Source organism: Vicia villosa, unplaced genomic scaffold, assembly GCF_029867415.1.
Source record: "Vicia villosa cultivar HV-30 ecotype Madison, WI unplaced genomic scaffold, Vvil1.0 ctg.005925F_1_1, whole genome shotgun sequence".
Taxonomy (NCBI): domain Eukaryota; kingdom Viridiplantae; phylum Streptophyta; class Magnoliopsida; order Fabales; family Fabaceae; genus Vicia; species Vicia villosa.
In genome coordinates this window covers 43,570-56,017 of record NW_026706695.1, presented here as the reverse complement: position 1 = coordinate 56,017, position 12,448 = coordinate 43,570, and the positions used below count along the sequence as shown (strand labels likewise).

The window sequence follows — 12,448 nt, the reverse complement described above, 5'->3', positions numbered from 1 at the left end:
GGTTGTATACTCATACAGCATAAACAAGTTGTGGCTTATGCTTCAAGGTAGCTCAAAATTCATGAGAAGAATTATCCCGCACATGACTTAGAACTTGCTACTATAGTATTCGCACTAAAGATCTGGAGGCACTACTTATATGGTTGTAACTTTGAAGTGTTCAGTGATCATAAGAGCTTAAAATATTTGTTTGATCAGAAAGAGCTTAACATCAGACAGAGGCGATGGATGAAATTCATCAAAGATTATGATTTCACTTTGCAATATCCCCCAGGAAAGGCAAATGTAGTGGCTGATGCTTTGAGTAGAAAACGAATTCATCTCTCGACTATGGCATTGAAAGGGTTGGAACTATTAGAGAAGTTTAGAGATTTGAACCTGAATTTGGATTCTTCAACCGAGAAAATGCATTGTGGAATGATTACTATTGAGAATGAATTAATAAATGATATTGCGACCCTTCAGAGTGACGACGAAGAAATTCAAAAGAAGAGAAAATTAATTGAGACCGGAAAGGCACCAGAGTTCAAAGTCGGGCCAGATAACATTTTACGGTGTAATGAGCGTGTGTGTGTTCCTAATAATGAAGTGTTGAGAAGGAGCAGTATGGATGAAGCCTACAAAAGCAAGTTGAGCATTCACCCCGGAGCAACAAAAATGTATCAAGACTTAAAGCAAAGATTTTGGTGGTCAGGAATGAAGAAACAGGTGGCCGAGTATGTAGCTTCTTGTTTGACATGTCAAAAAGCTAAGGTAGAACATCAAAAGCCATGTGGATTATTACAGTCTTTGGATGTTCCACAATGGAAGTGGGATAGCATTTCAATGGACTTTGTTGGGGCGTTACCAAAGACTCAGAGGAAGTTTGACTCTATTTGGGTAATTGTGAACAGGTTAACGAAATCAGCTCACTTTATACATGTGCGAGCTAATTATAATGTGGCTAAACTTGCAGAGATATATATTGAAGAAATTGTCAAACTACACGGAGTACCTTCTAGTATTGTGTCAGATAGAGATCTGAAGTTTACTTCTCACTTTTGGGGAGAATTACGGGAGGCTTTGGGTACGAAGCTAAGACTGAGTTCTGCATACCATCCTCAGACAGATGGACAGACCGAGAGGACCATTCAGACCTTAGAAGACATGTTGAGGGCATGTGTCTTAGATGATCAGGGAAGTTGGGATAGTTTGTTACCACTTATTGAATTCACTTACAATAATATTTATTATTCGAGCATTGGAATGGCGCCATATGAGGCTTTATATGGACGCAAATGTCAAACCCCATTATGTTGGTATAAGGTCGGTGAGAGCATGATAGTTGATCCTGAATTAGTCCAACAAACGACTGAGAAGGTCAGGTTGATCCAAGAACGAATGAGGACCTCCCAGAGCAGACATAAGAGTTATGCAGATCAAAGGAGGAGGCCTCTAGAGTTTCAAGAAGGTGATCATGTATTTCTAAGGGTGACACATACAACTGGTGTAGGCAGAGCGCTGAAGTCAAAGAAGCTTACGCCTAAGTTTATTGGACCATATCAAATTCTTAAGCGTGTAGGTCCGGTAGTGTATGAGATTGCATTGCGTCCAAATTTGGCTAACCTTCATAGTGTAACCATCACATGTTATCACACCTGATGACATTCAATTGAAGGATAACCTTTCATTTGAGGTTCCTCCGATGAGTATTGGTAGTCAGTCGAGCAGACTCTTGAGAGGCAAGAAAATTCCATTGGTCAAGATAATTTGGAACCAGAAGACCGATGATGCGACATGGGAACGAGAAGATCAAATGCGAGAACTCTATCCTGAACTTTTTGCATCTGTCTAGTTTCGAGGACGAAACTTTTTTAGGGGGTAAGTATTGTAACACCCTCTATTTTTATTAATTTAGTAGAAGTCAGTATTTTAATTTAACTACGTAAAGTGATTAATCTAATGTGATTATAATAATTAAATAATTATTGTTGTTATTAAGATTAGTATGTCTTGCCATGTCTGCATAATTAATTTGAATGAGGATGTTAAATAATTCTAAATTTAAGATATTGTGTTGTTGTCGTTACTTTGTAAATCGTTGGATGAATATATTATCTAAGCATATATGTTACTTTGTAAATCAAGTTGGATGAATATATTATCTAAGCATATGTGTTGCTGTTATATTTCAAATTAATTTTGAATAAATATGAGAAATTAAGCCTGAGTTTATTGATAACTATGTTTATTCCAATTATTCCAGTATCTGAACTTAGTTAGAAATGCGGACATGGATTTTTATCCGTTAGGAATTTTTAAACTATTATTCAGTTCCATTTAATCTATGTTTCTCAAAAATTACATTTTTTTCGTTATTGTTAGAATTTTCCATTTTTAAAAAAATAGTTTCATTTTAATATGAAATTTTCAATAATATCTTAGATAAAAATCCGGGATGTTACAACTTTCACCTCTGATAAGCTTCCAAGTGTCGCAAATAATTATCTGCTCTTATCCGTTTGAATCCTATTTCGACACACTTGTATCAACAATAGATGCTCAAAAACTGAAAGTTTCTCAAATTTCACTAAGTCCCATAATTCAAATATCTTTTGTATTTAACAAAAAGCCTTGATACTCAGGATTCAGTCAAGTTTCCAACATATCTTTGACTCGAACGTAGCTTCCTAAGTCATTGTTTCGACTGGAGCATACTATATCAAAATCACATAATCCAGATTTTCTTTCCCAATCCTCTTATTTCTTGTCTCGAAAATATGAGGTAACAAATTGCCCCCCAAAATTCCAGTTTTCCGACTCAGCACATCAAAAGGAGAAAAGTGGCTTTTTTAATTTGATTTTCGACACTATTTAAATAAACTCTGTTGATGTTGATGTCATCATTGCGTTTTTCTGCAAAATGTCATTTCTAGTGGATTTTTTACGGCTTATTCATCATAGCTCATATTTCCTTGGAGATCGTGGGTCATAACTTCCCACCAACTTCCAACATCGTTTCCACTTCTGAAAACCCAAAAGTCAATCGTTCTTCCATTTGTCGCACACCAACTAGGTTACGAAACTTTATAAAGACCCACTTTCACTTTTCACTTCCTTCTCTTTGCATCTTTAGCTCCCATTTTCTCTCAAGAAACCCATTTTCTCTACTCTTTAGAAACAACAATGGCTAGCACCTCCACTGCTGCAACAACCATCAGAAATGCCATGGCAACCACCGGTAACGTCCCCTTGGCGTTTACTATTCCAGCGTTAGAGGAAGATTTAGAGAGAAATCACATTTATGAACCACCTTGGACAAAGAGAAGAAAATTATTTGGAGCTCGCAGGTAATCATGTTGTTTTCACTTTCTGAAAAAACCTTAGCGTTTTTAGATTTGTACCCTACAACAAAGTCACATCCTGAGAAAGTAAAAAAATACTTTCCCTGTTATCTTGCAAAAATTCCTAATGCGTTCGAACAATACGCCCTCGACTTTAGGTTTATGGATGCACCCCCTAAAATAAATATTATCTCACGTGGTTATACAAAGTGCAAAGTAAAAGACAAGGTCAGTGGATGCAATTAGGCATCTTCGACCTTATCCAACTTTCTAGGACTAGCCCTAAGTATAACCCTTGCATGTTGCTTGCTTCGATCTTTTTTTGGGAAGGATTGAAAAATTCTTTCCATCTCCCTTGTGGAATTATTACGTCGACTTTGTTTGAAGTAGCCGCCATTACTGATCTTCCACCCACAGGGGAAACATTCGATCCCACCTTAGAGACCACCACTAGTATTGATTTTCTTTTCGAGTGTGCTAGTTTCAAAAACTATATTACTTATCATCAAGATAAGAGTACCGAAGAGGTTTCCGACTTATAGCATGTGTCTGTTGTGACCCTCTGGCTCTCTTACTACCTTTTTTTCTCCGGCTCTTTATAAATAGCCAACCAGTTTATCCCTTTAGAGACCCAACTTCATGAAGGTTGAAATGTAAGCCTGAGTAAACTACTCTTAGTCAATCTAGACAAGTGATCTATAAGCATTGCTTCCTGTAAATTAAAACAACTCCCCAAGACCGACAAAGACAAGTATCTCATCTCTGAACTGATATGGCTTCTACAAATTTGGTTGAATACCACTTTTGAGCCACAATTAAGGATTACCGTCTCCAAAGCTTTGATGAAGGAAAATGATTCTTGAAGCATCGAAGGCACTAGGCTTGCCCTAACTACTCTTTATGATCCTCACATAGACAAAAAAATATGAGGTACATTTCTATGTTCCTTGACACAAAAATTTTTGTTTCGACCATGGCACCTTTTGTGGATCGATGTGTTGGTCCTAGCTGGTTTATAAATTGATTCCATGGGGTTACTCATGCTTCTGCTATCGAAGGCAATGCCATCTAGGCATCTTTTCTAACCTTACACTTCTTTCAACTCGACTAAGGGTTGGGGCATATGGCTTAGGTTTCACTTGCTACCAGCTAAATTTAGTGGCTCAACAATTTAGATTTTACCGATTTCTTCCCAATTCTCTCTATACATGGGAAATAGATATTTGTTGGTTGAAATGCCATTTTACTGCGCAAGACTACAAAGATTACATGAAATTCAAATGCCAGCAAATGCTCCACATGCCAACCTTTCGATTTCAACCTTCCTAATTTTCCACCAAAGAATTTGAAGATTAATGGTCGGATTATTTCTTCAGTGTGTTTGTCGAACAAACTTTTCACCAAAGGCTAACAACTGCGTTTTATGAATTGTAGAAACTCTTAGAGAAAAAGTAAGGTATGCTTCTTGAAGAATTTCTATGTTTCATACATAGTTTATTTTGACTTCCTTGTATATTATTTTCTTTGCAGCTGGACAAGGCGAGGGAAAAGGCAAAGAAGTTTCCACAATTGATTAATGTTATAAGAAACCATGTTCGAAGAAACCAAATGAACAAAAGGTAAGTTTCTTCAAATCCATATTTGTTCAAATCGAAACAATCTTCGATTCTTATTATTATTTTAGAGTCCTCCCGCCACTTCTACTCAACCAAAGAAAAAGAAGAAATCAACAAAAGATGTTGCTCTCGTGAAAACACAAGTAAGCATCAATAATTTATTTTGAGTCTCCTTAACATTTAAAAGTACTAATCATTTTCATTCAGGTTAACCACAACACTCTAAAGATCAAGCTAAGGTCAAAAGTTCGGGCAAAAGCAAAGAGACTCAAATCTTTTCGAATCCTAAACTTTAACTTTTCTTTAGACAAGGGACAAATAAACCAAAGAAAGGTTTGATTCGAAAGAAGAATATTTCAAAGAAAACTCAACCTTCCAATTTTGGGCCAATAAATAAAGAAAACAGAGTCCAATTTGTCGATTCTGACAAAGCCAAATCAAACGGCCAACCGGCCAGCCCTAAAATCAAAATCAAGCTTAAAAATGAGCCTAAGGTATTAGTTCCTTCTTTCTTACTTGTAGAGTTTTTACTGGTGTATCTAATTGCTTTCTTTTCCTTCAAGCACAACAAAAATCATATGAAAATTTGCAAGAACAACCAAGGAGCAAGAAACCTTCAACTTTGACCAAGACCCAATCACATATCAATTGGTCAACTCCTCTTAATTCGAGTCTTGCTTCTGTCCGTCCAAAAACCAAACCAACTGTCAAAGATGCATACACTCACAAAGAATAAACTCCTGAGTCGCAGACTGAAACAAGTTAGTTATCTCCTCAGAAAGATGATGATTTTGATGACACCGTTTCTTTAGTGTATGATAAATTTGGTCAATATGATCAAAAGATTGAGCAAAATTCTAATAATATGGATCAAAAAACTGGAGGAAAAATCAAAACCTGCTGTCGAAACTAGCCCACCAAGAACAGAACAAATCCAACCTAAGGAAGATAAAAAAAGTAAAAAATGATCCTGTAATCCAAGACACTTCTTCCAACACTTCCCTTAGTTAAGACAAATTCTAGCCATCAAGAAGAAGAATCCGACATAAGCCTTAAGGCACCTCCAAAAAATTTGCAGATTATCGACTCGCACCAATTCTTCAAATTCCTCTAATGTTTCGGTGGCTGATGTGTCTGAAAGTTATATAAATCCCATGATCCAAGAGCTCAAAGAAAATGTATTTGATGTCAATCTCTACAAAGCTATTGAAGAGGATGCTAAATTTGGGGCCGACATTGAAGAGCTTTTTCTATCTTATTGATACATCTAATGCAGCTAGCCTTTCTTCATCTAAGTCGACTAGTTCATCCAACATCATATCCTAATAATGTTCATATTCCAATAATGTTCGGATGGTATTTCATTTTGTCTTTAAATCTAAGTTCATTACATATATATTTCGACAGGTAGGACAACATCATGTCCAAAGGTTAGTCAAAAAGGAGTAGAATTTGTTGCCTCCTTAGGGGATGTTCGACATGACCATAGGACTTGTTCCAATGTCTTATGCCAATTTCTTAGTTTCTTCCCCCACATGCTTCTTAATTAAACCAATTATAATCTTGTTGGCCACCTCGACCTGACCATTCGCTTGAGCATAGTATGGTGTAGAGGTCAACAACTTAATCCCGGCCACAAAAGAAAATTCTTGCATCTTTCGACCAGTGAACCCTGATCCTTGGTCAATCATAATGGTCTCTAGGATTTTGAATTTGTACATAATGTGCTTTTGGATAAAGTCATTGCTGCTTCTTGGTCCACATGGACTAAGGGTGTTGCCTTTATCCACTTTGTTAAATAAATAATTTATATCAACTAAGATGTATTTTTGGCCTTTGAACAATGATGGTCAAATTTCACCAACCAAATCCAAATTCCAAACTCTGAATGGCCAAGGTTTTATGACTGCATGCAACTCACTTATAGGAAGATGCTGAATCACAACATGAACTTGACATTCTTGACATCATTTGGTGAATTTGATGTAGTGTTTCAGCATTATGGGTCGATACTTTGTCATCAGATGAAAAAACGGAAAACTCTTGACTCTGTCATCAGATGAATGAATGGATGCCATCAAGACTAGATGAAATTTCAAATTCTTGACTTTTCATCCTCAACTCAGATGAATGATTTTTAATTCTTGGCCCAATGCAATGGTCATGATATGGTGATGCAGATGAAAAAAACTTAAAATTCTAGGATAAAATTTGAGGTATGACAACTACATCTCAACCAATCATTGTTAATGAAATCTAACGAACCTGACACGTCATCCTTCTACAATGCTTAACAAGACAATTTAGAGAAAAAAAAGGAAAAGACAAATTATAAAATCCTATCATATGATAATACTGTGTGTATTGGATTGGATCGAGACTTTTTATAACATTGGGTAGATGGAATACTTCTTAACATGGTAATTAAGAAGTCAATGCTTAGGGAGCACACAAAATGTTAAATAAATAATTAATTCAAATAATCTATGAGCAAACCCTTACTAAATCTGAACTTAATTTCTTCTTTATATAAATAAATAAATAATTCAAGATTTAGATTATAAATTGAGGAGAAAATATGTTAGCTAGCTACTTCTTTCCGTGATTGGTCTCTACTTTCTTGAATTATGACAGTACAGTAACATTATCTTCTGTTTCTTCCTTCACATGTAAATGGACTTACGATGTGTTCCTCAACTTTAGAGGCGTGGATACCCGAAACAATTTAACTGGTAACCTCTATACTTCTCTGCACCAAAGGGATACCCACGCCTTCATTGATGATGAAGGACTTGGGAAAGGAGGAGAAATCACAACAACTTTTCTCCAAGCTATTAAAGAATCTAGAATTTCGACCAACTTATGCTCTGACACTTGAGTGAAACACCTCTCTTTAAGCAAATGGAATCGATTCAGATAATCGTCTATTGGCTCAGTGAATTTGCACTTAACACTAGCCAATTCCTTCAAACTAATCTTAGTCTTTCCCATGTTAAACTGTTCATGGAACAACCTTTCCAATTGAGTCCAACTATGGATCGAATTCGTTGGCATTGTTGTTAACCATGTGAAGGTATTTTTTGTCAGTGAACTTGGAAAATATTTAATCCTAATTAATATTCTCATTACTAGCAATTTTGCATGCCTCTATTAGGTATCTAGCTACATGTTCGACAGTGGACTTGGTAATGTCCCCAGAGAACTTGGTGAAATTAGGGACTTTCCACCTAGGAGGTATATTAGTCTGTAAGATATATTCATTTAATGGTGAAGTGTAACTAAGCCTATGAAGGCCAACGTTCACACCATTTTGAGCCATGATTCGTTCGTACATGGCAGCTAAATTGTTGTCTGCCGTCAGATTATCATGTTGAATCTGATGTACGACTTCGTCATCTTTTTTGTTCCTATTTACAATTATGATTCTAGGTTCTCCCTCCCTTGGAACTAGTGGTTCCATCCTAAGGGGTTTGACTCTAAGTTGCTCGACTGCCCCTCCCTGACTTACCACAATCGCTTGGGAGTATTTCTTTGATTTTGTTGAAATTGGTTTATCGTTGGGCCCTCTCTAAAGATTTCCCCTTCATTTTATCTTACCCATTCCCTTTGAGGATTTGGTGGGGATTGAGGAACACCAAAGAACTCAGGGATGCATGTCATTTGTGTTGTCATTTGTTGATTCACTTGAGTGGTATTTTGGATCAAAGGGTTAAAATTGTACCCATTGTATAGGCAAGCATTTGGACGATTTCATGGTTACTTTCGTCCATTTGCTGCCTAATCACTAATGCCGAATTATTCGTCGAATTTGGCATTTGGGATGAGAATCTTGCCCCTAAAGGTTGGCTAATTCGACCCATGTTATTAAACCAGACTAAGAACCTTGTAACAACGAAGTTATGTTCATTATAGGCTCTGAGTAAGTCAGAATGGAATTATGCAAACCTGCCATAAATGATGTTGGCATGCCATAAGGCTGTTCGCGACCATTCAAAGGCCAAGTAGAACCAGGAGGCCCTTGAGGCCTCTGAGAAACATCCCTCATTGGTGGAGGGGTCACTGGTGGACCCTATGGTTCTGTATAAGTCAAAATAGGGCCAATTTGAGTGTTCGACTGCATTGGCGTGGAATTTGTTGAAGACGATATAGCACTTGAAACAGGCGTTGCGAGCGTAGTTCCCCAGTCGAAGAGACTTGGGGTGGTACTTCATTATTGTTAGGGGCATTTTTATTACTTAACTGACTTTGATTTGCCATTTTCCGAACGTATCTTCTTTTAGATATTTCTCTGTTATTTGTGGCTAATTTACCACTTCTAAGTCTCATGCAACGAAGTAAAATACAAGAAAATAATGAAGAAATCTCTTAAAAAAATTATAAGAACAAAATATTTGTAAATGAAGCACAAGTCCCACGGGGCTTGCCAATTTGCTTACCGTGGAAATTGGTAAACAAGCGCTAGTCTTCCAAAACAAAGTGTTTTTAGGCTACTCGCCGAATTGACTAGATTGATCCTAGAACATGTGCTTTTATTTTAAACCTTGTTCTTTAAAATAAAGAACATTTTGGCAACATTCATAATTTTATAATAATGTTTGTTTTGATCTAAATGATTCTCTAAAGTAATCTTACAAAACTTGTAAAGAAAGTGCAATAAAGACAATTAAAAGTAAATTGCAAGAAGTAAGTAAATTCTGATGTAAATTGGAAACTGAATAAAGATGGTGTTTTACACGTACATTTCTCCAAGACTCTTTCTCAACACGCAGATACTTAAGTTTATGTGAGATTTTTGTACAAATGAATGAACACCCCGATTCCTAATACTAAGACTCCTATATATATATACTAAATTGAAGTAACCATTTTCAACGGTCTTTCACTCAGAATGCGACACGTATTGCTCATCATTCTTTCCTCTCATTCCAAAGCTCCACGCGTCTTCTGTTGAAATTGGATAAGGACAACAATCAGTTATTCCTTATTTAAATTCAAACTTCCGTCGAATATCATATTCGGTGAATTCACGTAGAACTTAGAAAATATTTCTAAGTCTCAATCAATGTTTTTCCTCTTGCACAAGGGTGACTTCGACGTCTTTAGCAGAAATGTGATTTCTCGTCAAAAACTTACAATATCTCCAAAGATATCTTTATTCGTTTCAAGAAAACATATCGAAAACTTTAGCTAACATAAACTAGGCCATGAGATGAGTCATTTAGTTATTTTTGTTCACCTCTTACTTTTTGTGAAAATGATTTTAAATGTCTCTAAAGAATAACACCTCATTGTCTCCAAAGAATCTCGTGTCCACAAATATTACATTTTTTCTTCTCTTTCTATTTATATTTATATTTATATTGTCTTGTGTCTTTCAAGTTTATTCTTTATTTTTCATCTATACAATTTTAAATGTTTTGTATCATTAATTTTTTAGATTTAAACAAAGAAATAAAATAAAATAAAACATAAAAAATAAAAAATAAAATTATCTTTGATTTTTTGAACCGTTTGGTTCACAAAAACCGATCCTAATTTTACAGTTATTTTAGTTTTTTGCACTTGAAGCAATTTTATAGGCCCAACCGTTTATTGGTCCAAACCCAACTGAATTATACAACGGTTCAAGGTTGAACCGATTCACCAGCCGAATCACTCCGGTTTTTAAAACATTGTACAAAACAATTGGGTTTACAATTTAATCCAAAAAGATAAGGCCATTATAACTGACTTGCTAATAGCAACAATAAATTCATTGATTAAATGCGGATTAGATCTTGATCATCTTCGATCTGTTAATGAAACCAAATAAACATCACAGAAAGACCATCCTGATCAAGAGAGGTGATTATAGGTTAAAACATCAAAATCTTTTGTTTTAAATATTTTTTTCTTTCTAAACCTCGCTTTTGTTTTCTTTTTCCGATGAAGCAAATAAAGTTTAAAAGACTTGTTATGCAAAAATTAAGAAACAAAAGTTTATTAAATTCATATTGATCTATACAAGACGGCTTTATAATTTGGTAGACCATATATTACAACTTTAAGTTTCAACATTTATTTCACAAAATTCAAAAGATAAAATTGTAAAGTTATTTATATAAATATCTCTCAGCCTTAATAATTATCATATTCAACCCAATAGCCCTTCAACTTATTGTACACCCCGGCGCCTCTTCTTCGTGCATGTATTCATGGTGGTGATGGCCTGCGTAACAAGGCCCATTCCATCCATAGCTATCGTATATGGGCCTCCCGTAAACTTCTGCAGGCCCACCATGTCCAGGCCCATAAACATACCCATAAGGAACAATCGGTGAAGGATATGAAAGAATGGACATTGGCGTCGTATGTGGAAATATTACAGCTGGCGCAGCTGCGGTAGGAGCTGGTGCTGGAGCCTGAGCTGGAGCAGGAGCTGGGGCGGGAGCCGGTGCTGGAGCGGGTTTTTGTTGTTTTGGTTGAGCATCAATAGGTGGGCCTGGTTGGGCTTTGGGCTTTACCTCGGCCTCGGGCTTTTTCTCTGGCTCTTTAGGCTTTGGTGGTTGCACAATTTCTATGCTCTTGATTGTACCACCCCCTTGACAACAAATATTGTCTCTTACCTTCTCTGGGCTACAACACACCACTCTTATGGTTACTATGCCATTTTTCTCATCATATAATTGATCTCGAATTTCTTTCATTCATCAAAATTGCAACAACAACACAAAAAAAAACACAAATTATTAACTTAAGAAATTTTGAACATAAATATTATTGAGAGAAAAAATAATATTATTGAAAGACTCACGTGGGTATTTGCAAAGGACCTTCTTGACTTTCTTGCAGCATTTTCTACATTGAAGATCAACCTTGAGCTTCATTATGGCAACCTGCATGAGTTCAAGAAAGTTGTTTAATCAAAATTCGAGCAATTGTCGCGTTAAATCAACTGAGTAATATTTGTGCACAAACATCATATATTAAAGTAAATATTGTTACTTACCTTTTGCTCCATGGCTTGGAGATAGAGAGCTTAGATCTAAAACGTGCTTGCTCAGATGATAAGAATGAAGATGATCAAAAAAGATAATAAGAATGAAAAGGAGAGAAAGTGGTTAAGATAATGACAAATGTAATATGGAAAAGAGATAGAGATCATATGCTTGAAAAATAAGATAGGTGGATGATTTTGCATCGCACTCACTAATCCTTACAACCAATTATATGCAAGTTGGTTATGTCGTGATGTTCAATTCATTTATCACATTGCCAAAATTAATTAATTTGTTGATATTTTGTTGTAATCAATATGTCGTTCTGCTCTTCTAGCAATTTTTTGAGCTAATTAAGTCCTCAAAATTTTAGTTTTTTTAAAAAATATTATAAATAATATTAAGTTCCTCCATAATTTTTATTTAGTTAAACTCTTTTTTTATAGTCTTTCACAAATTAATTCGGTTAAACTTTTTTCTGTTATCTATAAACTCACCAAATATGACACCTAATCTCACAAAATTAAAAAAT

The 12,448-nt window shown here is 35.6% G+C and overlaps 1 protein-coding gene across 1 annotated transcript; it reads right to left on the bottom strand.

The window, feature by feature from the left end:
- Positions 1-10,903: 10,903 nt before the first annotated feature.
- On the bottom strand, positions 10,904-12,113 carry LOC131642846 (protein PYRICULARIA ORYZAE RESISTANCE 21-like). Its single transcript, XM_058913019.1, has 3 exons — positions 11,928-12,113; positions 11,733-11,814; positions 10,904-11,618 (listed from the first exon to the last, which is right to left on the bottom strand). Exons 1-3 carry the CDS (start codon positions 11,937-11,939, stop codon positions 11,089-11,091), a joined length of 624 nt encoding a protein of 207 aa, XP_058769002.1. The 5' UTR covers positions 11,940-12,113; the 3' UTR covers positions 10,904-11,088.
- Positions 12,114-12,448: the final 335 nt, after the last annotated feature.